Genomic DNA, 13,958 nt, shown 5'->3' with positions numbered 1-13,958 from the left:
CCAACGTATCATCTATACATACAACCTAGTTTTTGTTTTTTTATATTTAATTTTCTTTCCATTGTAACCAGTGACTGGACCTGACTCTGTATGTAGTGACGCACACTTTTTATTGAGGTGACTGTGACATACGTATGTATTTTAAGTAGCCAATTATTTCCTGCAACTTTTCATGTATCAGGAGTCCATCATACTTTCACTTCTTTACTTTCCAATCATAACTATCCCCCTCAAATGTGTTCACAGCTCTTTTCGTACTTGTCTTTACTCTTTTGTTTCGCCTCATCTCATTCTCTTATTATTTTATTTTCTATCCCCTCTTTTCGTTAAACTCTTTTGTCCAATGTTGTGTTAGTACTTAGGCCATTTAGGTTAGCTTATTGTGCCTCCTCCTTTTATTTATTTTATTTATTCTGAAATCAATATTTATTCAATATAAACGTTTCACTATACGATAGCGGTATTCTATATGCTTTATATGGGACAAGGGTATTTGTTTAAAAGCTAGTGTTTGGTTGTGGTGATTCTGCTGATCACTATGACACCAATTCGTGTGCCAACTTTTATAACCTGTGTCCTCAGTCCTCAAGGTCAAACATCTCAGAGTGTGAGCTACCTGTTGGAACCTAGACATAAACAAATTCCTCTAAAACTAAACTTCCCTTGGAAGCCTGATCAACTTTAATTAGGGGTCAAGGTTATATGTCAAATAGAGAAGACATTGGCTTTGCCTGTCACCTATAATAAATACGGAATATAGTATAATATACATATATAATATGGAAGGACTCAAAAGAGAAACGACTGAAGTCTAACCATTTCCGGGTGTTACCTGCAGGGGGCGGCTCAAGGGTGTGGGATATTGGCAAACAAAGAAGTCAAGTATTTTAATGTACAGAACTAACTTTGTGGAATCCTTTGGGGAACCTTGCTTGTTCTTTTCAGATGTATTGTCAATTTTGCATTGGACTGTGTAAACCTCCATCCTTTGGAATTCTTTTTATGGTTCTTTGCTCTGAACATACATAAGATATATCAACAAACAGTTGCTTTTAGTTTTATTCAGTCTACAAATCACCACATGTTGTTTTCAATTAAGGCAATGTTATGTTATACCTTAGCAACACCATCCATAGATAGAAGCTATAAATAAGAGGATATTCTATAGTATTTCCCCAAATATGCGAAGAGGTAAACTCATTCTGATACTCTTCAGAAACCGGTTTTAACAATATAACAAGTTTTGTATAACAGATATATCAAGTTTCTCACATAGTGGGGTCATTACCGAAAATAAATATATAGTTCAGTCCATGAATTAAGGAGAAAGTAGAGATGATTCAGTTACAAGTGAGATATGAGACAACAATTCATAAATCACCACACTATGTTTTAAGATTAATTATACAAAACATTCTAGTTAATTGAAAATGTTTTGAACCCATACTTTAAGGTATCGATAGAATCTAAGAAGGAAAAAATATGATCACTTAATGATTTAGTTTGATTTATCTTTTCCAATGACTCAATCATTCCTTTCAGCTGTACACATTCTTGTGCTTGACTGAAGTCTGAAAAGAAAGTTTGGCCACAAAATTCTGACAACAGATTCTCAAGGATATAGGTACTGTTGCAGCTCTCTAGGGTAGCATGTTTCCCCAAAGGGGTAATCAAACCATTTACCCACATGGTGCCAGGCATTGGCATACCAATGCATGCCCTCCTCCTCCGCCTGGTGTTTTAGAGGAAACAGCTTTGAAAAGAAAGGGACATAAGAGCGCAGTGTGTGGAGGAGCCTGTAGGGGGCGAATGGGAGGTGGGCAAGGTACTGACGACACTGCAGGGCATAGCAGGACACCAGGTGCCCATCTACAATCAGATTCCCCTCCACAGTCATGGGGGCATAGGCACCCAAGTCCTTCGAGTCCTGGACATTAGTCACACAGCGGGCCACCAATGAACCAGTTCCTGGGTCGTGACGGAAGAGCAGGTGACCCCTCTGCAGGTCTTTGGCGAACACCGGGATCATGTCAGTGGCTGAGGTGGCAGTTCCGTTGGACGTGGCGATGAAAGTGACGTGGTCATCTGACAGGGCGAGCGGTTCTGGGGATCCCTCTGTCGTCAGGAGGACATAGTGCTCCACTGCGGCGGGACGGCGGTCCAGCCACAGGATGACCTCGCTGAAGACCAGCTGTCCGTGAGCATTCATGGCAAGGACTCTATCCCCCAGCTTCAGCTCTGCCATAGTCTTACCCGTCCCGTCACTGGTGAGCACAGTGGCATGACCAGGGAAACACTCTTCAACCTCACAATCAGGGTTATAATGGAAATCCTCATTAAGCGGTAAACTTGCCATCTTTCCCCTCACCTCAGCAACTGTCCAGTGATTGTACATAGACCAGTAATCTTCTCTTTTGGTCGGGGAAAGGTTAGCTTCTAGATGACAACCAACGGAAGTCCATAGCTTTTTCAAGCAGCCAACTGAATGAGGTCCTCTTTCATGGTCATAGCCACATTCTCCACTTTCTAGAAAAAGTATATACAGAATGTAAGTGAATATTGTTTTTGCAAACTTGGGTTTGGGTTCAAGAATTCACAACACATTATGCACCACCATTCCTGAATTTAAGAGTCATTGCATGAGAAAACCAGGCAGAGGTGGGAAGATGGGGGTCGGCCAAATTGGCTCATACTTTGTATATGTGATATATGTGGAACTATGAACAGCCATATACTTAAAACCCTCCAGCTGTTTTTTGTTATGGAGTTCTGGGACCCCTCTCAGAGACCCTCAAAAATCCAACAATTCATGGCTGAAAATGACTGAAATTGCCATTTCTACCTAACCTGACTTTCGCCAGATCCTGTAGTTCGCTGTCTGCTTCACACAAGGATCTGGGACTTCTCGATAGGGTATGTATTTCTGAAGGCGGGTCCTTGTAAAACATCCTCGCATGTGATTTGATAAACCACTTGCCTGTTATCTTGAATGACGTGCTCGGCTTCTTCAAGCTCTTGCCAAACCCGGTAGGAAGAAGAGTAAAAACATCCTTGCCACCAATAAACGTCTTCAAAGCTATTCTCTGTTAATCTTTTAAAGAATGAATACTCGATAGATCCGACAAAACGGTTGAAATAGCAGAATCAATGTCAGCACAAGACTCCTCGCTGCGTGCCGCCATTGTTATTTGAATCAAACACTCGCTTCGGCGCTCCTGATTGGCTGCTCATTTTTTGATCACTGGCACAGGGGTTTGGATTGCCCTCGCGTCCAGACCCTTGTGTGGAGCTCAGCGAAACGCCTCTGGTGGAGCATGGCGGAACTACAAGGGTCTGGCGAGAGTCAGGCTAATTTCTACCCTGATTATCCTGATAAAGATATGAACATAAGCTTTATATTTCCATAGAGCCTAGGTAGCATAGTTTTAAAGACCAAAAGGTGCACCGAGGGGTTATCTACACCACTGAAAGCAGAATTTTCCTCCATCTAAATTTCGGTCATTTTTAAGAAGCATTATCTCGTATTCGCAGTGGCTTTGGTGGATGGTTTTACTGTTGCTGGAGAAAGGAACATCTACTGATTCAAAAACAATTGTTGTCTAATTGGGCCACACATAATGTGTGCCGTGCCAGGAGGGTCTTTAGCAGGATTTTTTGTGTTTTGGCCTATGATAAACCATATTCAGATCGCCATCACATGGCCATACCATGGCATTACATCACAAACAGATGTAATGCCAGATGTTTGCGATGTAATGGCATGGTATGGCCATCCGAAAACCCCCCGTAAAGACCCTCCTGGCACGGCGCACATTATGTGTGGCCCAATTAGACGACAATTGTTTTTTAATCAGAAGATGTTCCTCTGTCCAGCAACAGTAAAACCATCCACCAAAGCAACTGCGAATGTGAGATAATGCCTCCTAAAAATGACCAATTTTAGAGGGATGAAAATTCTGCTTTCAGTGGTGCAGATAACCCCCTAGTGCACCTTTTGGTCTTTAAAACTATTCTACCTAAGCTCTATGGAAACATAAAGCTTATGTTCATATCTTTATCAGGATAATCAGGGTAGAAATGGCAATTTCAGTCATTTTCAGCCATGAATTGTTGGATTTTTGAGGTTCTCTGAGAGGGGCCCCAGAACTCCACAACAAAAAAAGAGTTCGAGGGTTTTAAGTACTTTTGCAGTGCCCGTGCAAACAATGTTTTCCAAGAAACGTGTTGCCCAATGACGTTGATGCAGGTAGATCATGTTAGATTGGTGATGAGAATCAGGCCCGTGCTGTTAGAGCTTTTTACTCTTTGCAAGGTAATAAAAAAGTGAAGGGGAAAGGCGTTTGAGTTGCAGCTAATTGCTATTAGACACATTACATACCCGTGCGTTTTTGCTGTTGTTTGGAAATGATAGCCTAAAGCTAACCGCATGCATGGCCCGTCTATGCCATGGCCATGCCAGTGCTATGAAGCGCAAGGCAACCGCGGTTGTTGATGAGTAGCCTATGCAACGTTACGTGACTTTAACAGCCTGCTTACCAACATGGGTGCATGTGTGTCGGACTTAGCATGTTTATCCAACATGAACAATCTTGAAACGGTCCGTTGTTTACGTGAGACATCGTAATTTCCATGAACACGGAGTTTGTCAGCGAAATGGGCTTTTTTGTTTCTATGCTGGAGTAAGTGAGAGTGAGGGGGAGGGGCTAGTGCAGAGAGCGGTAGAATTGTGGGATTGCGGCAGAGTTGTATTTTGTTTAATTTAACGATATCTTTGATATTTTTTGTCCGAACATGACCAAACTTTGCACTGCACTCACGCATGTCATTAGCAATACATGTGTCAAATTTTAGGTCAGTTGGATGAGTGGTTTGAGAGTTATGCGTGGAACACACAGACAGACAGAGTGACACACAGACAGACGTTCCTTGCATTAATAGATAGATATGGCTGTTCATAGTTCCACATACTTATCACATATACAAAGTATGAGCCAATTTGGCCGACCCCCATCTTCCCACCTCTGCCTGGTTTTCTCATGCAATGACTTAAATTCAGGAATGGTGGTGCTACCCACTGCAATAGCACTTTATAATGACTCCCCCATGAGAAGAGAGAGAAGATGAATCTTTTAAGGACATTGGCTTTTAGTCTTGATGCAATTGCACTTTAACTTTACCTTTACCTTGTTGGGAAGGGTCTTGTTTCTGTTTTCTCTAGACCATTCTTTTATCAGACTTGGAGGGCCATTATGCCTTTGGCAACTACTTCTGGCTATGTCTTATGGTGAAACCATGTCTGTTGTGTCTTATATGTGTATGTGATTGTTGATTGTTTATATGTTTGTAAGGCTGCTGAAACAACAGAATTTCCCTTTGGGATGATTAAAGTATATCTATCCATCTATCTATCTATCTATCTATCTATCTATCTATAGTTATTATCACTCATAGAACACCTTGACCTACCTATGCAATAGGGGTTGCTTGACCAACCATTGCTTGTGCACCATATTTCAGAGGATCCTTGGAGGTTGAAAAGTCGATTACAAGACACAGAGCACATATGGCCTTCAAGTAAGTCACATTCGGCCCGGCCATTGGGAATGGGGAAAGGATCGCACATGGCTCTGCACTGGATGTAACTGAAGCAAGACTGTCCTTTTTTCTGGAAATGGCATTCATGATGGTGGTCACAACGATATGAGTACCCAGCATAGAATCTTGGCCTGCTCCGTACAGACACTGTCCACTCTGTGAAGAGAGCATGACTACATGGCATTGGCAGGAATAGAGACATACCTTGAGCAATAATCTACTTTTACTTTATATTAAACATTACAATTAATATTACAAAGAAATATACTTGCAGTTATTGACCTTGACTTTGAAACAGCATCTGACAGTAAGACCTTGCTGCAGAGGGCTCTTCTATACATATCTCCTCCCAGCCATTTCCATCGATGTTTCCCACAGCTTTGCCCATGTATTTTCTGCCATGGGTCTCAAGTTTTATGCCAATACATTCTACCTTTATGTGCGACAGTCTTCTTATTGCATGAAGCTCTAACCCTCTTTCTTTACAGCAGAATTCAGATAGGCGTCTGGCATCTGAAAAGTCAACTCTATAAGTCCATACACCTAACCTCCATTGCTCGAGTATTCCATGGAGTTTGTAACCTTCTTTGTAGGAGTGGGTCAGACGGGCATTTGGTGTACAGGAAGAGAACAGTTCCCATCCACCATCTCTGCATGTTATCCATTCATTGTCAGAGGGATGGTACTGATCATCACATTCCAGCACCAAAGTATCACCCTCTTCAAAGTCCCTAGACTTCAGTGGTGAGGTGAAGCTGCCATGGGAAACATGGGGTGGGTCTGGACAGCGCTTGGAAGAACAGGATGGCAACTGGGGATAAGGCCTGGACCACTTTCCTGTAGTTAGGTCACAGGTAAGGTGATTGGGTCCTGTAAGCAGGTATCCCGACTCACAGGTGAAGACAGCTCTAATTTCTCTATATGAATAAATGGATATTATAGCTACATGACTATTTAAGATGTATGGCAGTGGTGGACAACAGACTGGGATGGGAGGGTGAAATACTCCTAACTGACATCTACTGAAATAAACGTTTTCAAAACAAACTTCCATATTATTAGTACCATGTGTTATGAACCTTCCCTGATGGGTGCATGGCTTGGGGACACATGGTTGGAGATCCCTCTCTTCTGAACAGAGGATCTCTGGACTAGAAATAAGCTGAAAACCTTTCTCGCACTCTATCACCACCACTGCACCAAATTGTGTCATCTTCTCATTAATAACTGTTGTGCCCTCAGGTACAGCAAAGTTAGTGCACAGGTTAGGAGTCTCTATATTGACTTCTCTAGAAAGACTTTCCACTCCTTCTATAACTGATGAGACAGATAGTGTGTACCCTGTCCCTGATTTTAAATCTGTAATCTTTGCACTAGTAAGAGAGGTTTCGAACTCTAGAGGCATTGTATCCCAAGGACCGTACTGAACTAAATAAATGTATTTACTGTTGTTTGGGTCAGATGCAGTTGGTGGGGCAGTCCATTCGATCTCTATTCTGTCATGAGAGATATGAGTTACAGTTAGATTCGTCGGGGGGGTTGGTGGTGTTCTCTGCATTGCTTCAGTAAGCACAAGAACAGGCAACTCACACAGAGCCACATATAACTTAAAATGGTAAATAACACCCGAGAGAAACCCAGAGTACATGATGACAGGTTGTTTTTCCCAATGGAGACTATCACTGAAGAATAACTGATCAGACACCTCCAGATAGTACTTCAGTTGAACTTCCATTTTGTGGACTGTTTGGTCTTCCTCATGCAGAACATTAACCTTAACCTCTATTGCTGTTTCATTTAGTGGTCTCAAAAAAAGGGTATGACTGGTTGAGTTTAACTCCAGCACAGTTGGGCCAATATCTACAGCTGAGTTGAAGAATGAGCTCTTTTCTGTTGTATCATTAGCAAAGACAAAATCCACATGCTGGTAAAATGATCCGTTGTTACTCCAGTTATCCATAAGAATAGTGAGAGAATCTCGTTGGAGGAGACTGAGCAAAGGGCTGTGACGTCTGAATGCAATGACGAGGGTTCTCTCCTGCAGGAAGAAGCAGGCATCTTCAGGGTTGAAGTCCTGAATGACAATGTGGTCAAGGGCTTTATCTGAGGCAAAGTTATTGATGTGTTTAACTCCACTGCAGTCATCTAATATGTACAGGTCATTTCCAGGCCCACCAAAGAGGTAATCTGAGCCGTGCCATGGTATGAGTGTGTCATTACCAAACTTCCCGACTAGCTCATTGTCGTCATCATTTCCAACGAGAATGTCATTGAAGTTTGTGCCGCTCACTGCCTCCACGTCGGTGTAGGTGTCATTCTCAGCATCTGCCCACTTGCCTGTGCCCAAATTCAGATCCACTCTGACTCCTGTGGATGTCTTTACATCTCCACTGAAAAAGATGGTATCAACCCCTGGCCCCCCATCTATCTGGTCAGCTCCCCAGCCACCATAAATCATATCATTTCCTGGCCCCCCAGAGATGTTATCATCCCCAGTTCCACCAAATAGAACATCATCCCCACTGTCACCTATTAAGATATCATTTCCTGCAAGACCTTCTATTCTCTCATTGCCTTCATTACCCTGGAGGTAGTCATGGTTGTTGCCCCCTATGATTATTGAACTACTCTTACTACCAGTTATATAGTTACTGAAGTCTGTGGCTCCATAAATTTGGGAAACTGTGGAGAACTCGCCCCTCTCAGCACAACTAATGTTACAGCTCTTGGTGGATGTTGAAGTGTCAATGTAAAGTACAGACTTGTATGGGTATGACTGAAGGTTTAGCTTAAACAAAAATCCATCTAACGATTTTATCACAAGATGTTGGTGTTCAGGACCATTTTGATACTTCAGTAATCGGACTTGAACTGAGTCATTCCTGGACTTGGAGGATAAAACAACATTATTCTGCTCCAAAAGGACAGTGATATGCTTGTACAGAACTCCAAGAAATAAATAATCTGTTTTCATGTCTTTGGCTTCATTATCAATTTCATTCACATAGCCATATCCATGACCGAAGACATAAGTGTCTGACCCATTGCCACCCTTCAGATTTTGATATTTCATGGCATTGCCAATTCCTGGGTCGATATAGTTATCCTGAGAGTTTCCAATCACATTATATGAACACTCACTAGATTTTGCTTTGAACCTTTGCACCTTTTTATAGGGATATTTACTCAAATCAAATGTTCTTTTATTATTTGTGCATTTTTCTTCACTTAAGTCTATCTCAAACGGAGTTAAAATGTCTGATTCAGATATATTTGAAGGTAGTTTTGAAATTACGCCATCAATAGTTTGCAATAGCAGGTGCTGGAACTGTTCACCTTTGAGCCAGTCACGTAGACATATTTTTGTGTTTGGACCATCAACTTTTAAAATCAGATTTGGCCATTCATACGTTGCTTTAACTTTATCAAATGGATATCCAAGGAATAGCACATCAGTGGACTGGTCCTTTGCTAAGTTATTAATATTTGCCTCTTTGCATCCAGATTTTATTACATATTTATCACTCCCATCAGCTCCCTGCAAGTGGTCCCTGCCTCCACTACAGCTGAGGAAGTTCCCAAGACTATTGCCAGTGATGACATCATCATGGGCCGAATCAAAGACAGTTATGACGTAGAGCAGGTGTTGATTAGGTTCAGAGAGATTGATTGTGCTGCCTTGGGTGTCTTTGCTCAGGTCGACCATAAGTGCCATCATTGACAGCTGACTTTGGTTCCTTAAGATCTGAAAAGTCACATGATCAGCTGACAGAAAGGCCACATGTTGAAAAGCTGTCTCAGTGTCCCAGCTTCCCAGTAGCACACAAGTTGAACTGGCATTATTTTTATCAAACACGAAGAGACCATCACTCCGCAGTTCTGCTTGGATTCGACTGAAAGGCGCGTGAAACACCACCAGGTCCATCTTCTGGTCCTTGGCATAGTTGTTAATTGTGTCACAGCCCTCTCCGCTAAAGATCTCATAAGTATCAGCTCCTTCTCCTCCCTCCAACTTATCTTCCCCAGGGCCCCCATTGAGGATATTGTTCTTTTGATTACCCACAATGCTGTCACTAAAGGCACTCCCTATTACTGTGACCACACGTTCATACTTTCCCTCTAAAGTAATGGCTATGGGAACCTTTGACTTCGTATTGTCTAGAGTTTCAGCAACACACATACAACGGAATTGGCCTTTTCTCCATACTCTGTCCTCTACCTTAAACCTGATGCCATCGGATGACTGAAAAGTCATGTGCTGGTAATGATCAGCCTCGCTGTGCACAAACCAGTCCCTAATAATAATTCTGCTTCTTTGTGCTCCATATACAAGGAGAAGATCTGTGTGATCCCGAACACAGTCAATGTGATCGAAAGTTGCCTTTATAATCATGTAATCTTCTATCCTATCCTCAGAAAAATTATCAATCTCTGCGTTAGTTCCACTTGGTGGAAAAACATAGAGGTCTCTTCCATCTCCACCTGATAGCACAGATTTCTGTGGCCCCATGAAGAAGCTATCATCTCCTCCATGGCCATGGATGGTGTAATGGTAATTCTTAATGACAAACTCTAAGTCTATTTGCCCATGAGCACATGGATCTTCAGAACTGGCAGAAGTGTGCTTTGCAGGTACTTGCATGGCGGTAAACTGATTATCTTTGTCATTGCCATAGTATGTGCCAAACAAGGAGGAGTGCAGTTTAATCTCTCCGCAAATTACTTTTTTATGATACACTGGGATGACCCACCACAAATGGGCGGTCTTTTCTTTGTAGAGGAATTGAGATGATTCTCCTACTCCCAGTACAATACTCTGAATACTAGGGTTATAGAATAATTTCTCGATTGTCTTGAACCCACCCTGCCCATCATCCACCCCTCCTACTTGTATTTTCACACTGCCATTGTTGAGCAGTTGGACTGTTACAAATCCCCCATACTGGGAGAGAATTCCGTCCATCAGGTCTAATGTGCTTGTGCTTCCGTCATCAATTGTTATTTTGAAGTAGGACTCAGGGGTTGAGAGGTTGCGCAAGAGGTCTTTATTCTGCTGCTCCTCCTTGTCAAGTGCCTCCATTTCTCTTAACAGCCCCCCAGTGACAAAATCCACATAGCCTTCTTCTAGTCCATTTATGACGGCAATCATCTTATCAAAATCACTAGCTCCTCGGGGCAGTTTATCTAGCTCACTGACTATATCACAGTAAAAGTCACCAATGGACATTCTGGCTATTGTCAAGCCAATGACAATGGGCTCCAGGATGATGGCTGCAGGAGGGAAAGCCACCTCCGCAATTGTGAGCACAGTTGTTGACACATCCAAAACAAGATTTGTGACCTTCAGACCAAAGTACTTATTCTGATTTGGGCTGGATCTGTTGCTCTGTTGGATGGCAATGATGTCCTCTGCAATAAAATATCCTTGAAAGCCCAGGCCAACAATGGGAATGTCTTTAAGAAAGTTTCCGGCAGTACTCTCACCGAATCTCTCCAATGAACTGCTAGCTTTTTCTAGTACACTTTCCATGCCCATTTCCCCAGCTGCTCGATGGAGGGCCTTCTGGAATATGTTCCGGGACATTCTGGAGATCTGTTGATTCAGCCCTGTCATGTCCCCAAGTCCATGAAGAGACTGGCTTAGAGTGAAGGCCCCTCTGGCAGTGTCATTTTCTGCAAAAAACTTCCCTGCCCCAATGAATCCAGCGACAATTCCATATATTCCCATGGCTTTGTTGATGTCCTCCAAGGTTTGAGCCACACCTGTTTTTGCCAAGGATGCAGTCTCCCTTGCTGTCTCCCTAACCTGCTTCATGTAAAATGTCTCATCAAGAGGAAAAGAGACCAAGTGAGTGTCTTCTGGAGTCTTTCTGTTGACTAACTCCAGCTGAACTTCCCCTTCATTAATGGTTAAGGACTTCTCATTAATCACATACTCTTCTTCAACACCATCCACTGTCCATGTGCACACTGAAGGGCTTCTTTTCTTCCTTTTCTTTGGACAATACTTGTCTAAAAAATCCATATTCTTTTCAAAATTCTCTTGATCGTTCTGTGCATTTAGGCTTGACTCCAGTTGTCTCTCACTATGATTGTTGTCGGTTGTTTTTATTAAATTGTAGCGACGAACTGTTCCATCATCTTCCAAACTGAACAACATCCTCATTTCATTTTTGTTTTTTTGATCCATTGAAGATGTTGTTATTCCATCATCCCGCAACTTCTTTTTTAACTCTTTATCAAACTTATGCCCTTGCTTTTCAAAAAACCAACGTATCTCCTCAGGGTAATGTTCTCCAGTTGAAATGTAGACTCCTAGGGTATTCTTAGTAGACACTGCAGTACGGTATGCTACAATTTCACGAATATTGTTACTGTTCTTCATCTCTTTCAGAAAATCTGCTATATAGTTACTTGCCGCAACAGTTCCTGCATTACAAGTAATAAATCGCATTCTTTCATTAGGTGTGATACCTGATACCTCAATGAAGGATTTTATGGCAGTTGCAAGTTCTTTTGGTGATTTTCCATTAATGCTAAATTTTACACTATAAGGATAGGTCTCATGTGGTGTTTTTAAGATCTTTCTGCCACCATGAGAAATGATAGTAATCTTCACCCTCTTATTCCTCAAGTCCATGTCAGGGGTAAAGTTCTGATCATTATTAAAATACACCTTAGGCATGTTGCCTTTTATTTTTTTGTCGGGATAATACAATTTCTCAGTGAACTTGAAGGCGGGATCATCGGGAGATACAAATACCAGATGTACACCAATTCCCTCTGCTGGATTATTGTTTTTTATCCTGACGCCGCCAGGCTCCCACTTCTTATCAGAATCAGGTCTCCACCCTTCAGGTCCTTGTGCGGAGGCAGTGTTGTAGAGAATAAAAAGGAGAAGTGCTGTTGTCATGGATTCGGGAAATCCCTAAAAACAAACAAAGAAATAGAAATGGGTGAAAAAGTGGCAGAATGCTACATTCCGAGATGGATAAGTAAGGGATAATCAACAACGCGCCGTGCGTTTATAGGAAAATAATGCATGTTTGAAGTGGTAATAAGGTCCCGACGCCGTAGGGCGCGGAGTTGATTATCCTGCTTATACCACTACTATCATTTTAGTTTATATTGCCGCTGTCTTAAATACAACGTTGCTGTCTTTACCGTCACATTCACATTGGCGAATTAATATTCAAGTGTAATAATCCCCAAAAAAGTGTGTTTGTGTACATTTTTATGTACATGTACATGTGTGATATTCATTTCTATACAAACCAAGACGGCGGATTCCTAAAGAAACACAAGCACCCACCCCATAAGTTTATCTAAATTAGCTATGTAGCAAAATTATATTTTACCGTGACTCAGATAGCAAAGCAGAGAAAAGAAGAACTAATAACGTTGATAGACCTTTGTCCAGAATGTTTGTCGCTTCTGCTTCTTCTTAATCTTCTTTCGTTTTTTAAAAAAATATATATTCTTCTTTTCGTCTTCTACTTGGCGACGGCACAGGGCTCTATTAAAAATGCGCCGTCGACTAATGCAAAATCTCAAAATTCAGACCGTAGGGATCCCATGATGCAACGCGGTTGCTGTAAAACTCACTTGTAAAACGCTTGTACAGTGTAGTTACAATAATAATACAGTACTGTCCATAAAAGTCCCATGATGCACTGTCATTTACAGTAAAAACACAAATACAATACATTGTTGTAAGATTTACTGTAGAAAATACAGCCATTGCTAACAGTGTACATAGCTTATTTATTGCGTGGGTGATTGAGTTTCCGTAGGTATACGCTTTCTTGGTTTGTATGGAAATGAAGTGACACATACAACAAGAGGGGAAAGAGGGGACGTGCAGCAGGCATAGACAGCAGGCCTAGTTGGTTTCGTTTCAGCACTGGCTCGCGGTCACCAGCTTTGAGTATGTGCACGAAAGGGTCTCGCGCACGCAGGGAGGAGGGGGAGGAGGAAGACGAACGAGCTGTGAAATGATGGTATAGGGTTTAGAATCCTATTGGCTGGAGTTTTTTGAGTCCTGCCCGTTCCGCAGATGATTGACGTGTTTAATTTCCATTTCAGTGCTTCCAACTCAGTGGCTGTAAGTGGGTTAGGAATAGGATTTCAAGTGATTTTGCAAAAATGGCCAAAAAAGCTAATTCCATATGTAGCGGATGTGTACTCTCTCTTGCGTTGTGTTAATGATGACAACTGGCGTTCTCTCTCTCTGGCTATCACAGCCGTTTATTCTGATAGCACAGAAGTGTTTCACAGTCATACAACATTGGCAATATAGAGCTCCAGCATGAGACAAGGCTACTGCCGACTGGTTAACAGTATTTACAAAAGACATGAAGTAC

At 42.0% G+C, this 13,958-nt stretch overlaps 1 protein-coding gene across 1 annotated transcript; it reads right to left on the bottom strand.

Moving 5' to 3' along the window:
- Positions 1-1,041: 1,041 nt before the first annotated feature.
- LOC134080487 (uncharacterized) lies at positions 1,042-11,699 on the bottom strand. The gene is made up of 3 exons (XM_062536958.1): positions 5,878-11,699; positions 5,467-5,751; positions 1,042-2,526 (listed from the first exon to the last, which is right to left on the bottom strand). The coding sequence occupies exons 1-3, from the start codon at positions 11,618-11,620 to the stop codon at positions 1,613-1,615; spliced, it is 6,942 nt and encodes a 2,313-aa protein (XP_062392942.1). The 5' UTR covers positions 11,621-11,699; the 3' UTR covers positions 1,042-1,612.
- Positions 11,700-13,958: the final 2,259 nt, after the last annotated feature.

This window comes from Sardina pilchardus, chromosome 5 (assembly GCF_963854185.1).
Source record: "Sardina pilchardus chromosome 5, fSarPil1.1, whole genome shotgun sequence".
Classification (NCBI taxonomy): domain Eukaryota; kingdom Metazoa; phylum Chordata; class Actinopteri; order Clupeiformes; family Clupeidae; genus Sardina; species Sardina pilchardus.
This window is presented reverse-complemented; position numbering and strand designations above follow the sequence as displayed.

Bases quoted from the DNA above. Each gene is read 5' to 3' on its own strand.
- LOC134080487 (XM_062536958.1), bottom strand. From the start codon at position 11,620: ATGGATTTTTTAGACAAGTATTGTCCAAAGAAAAGGAAGAAAAGAAGC. The intron at 5,752-5,877 runs GTCAATAACTGC...CTCTCTTCACAG, and splicing joins GATGCTGTTTCAAAGTCAAG to AGTGGACAGTGTCTGTACGG. The intron at 2,527-5,466 runs GTAGGTCAAGGT...TACTTTTTCTAG, and splicing joins AAGCAACCCCTATTGCATAG to AAAGTGGAGAATGTGGCTAT.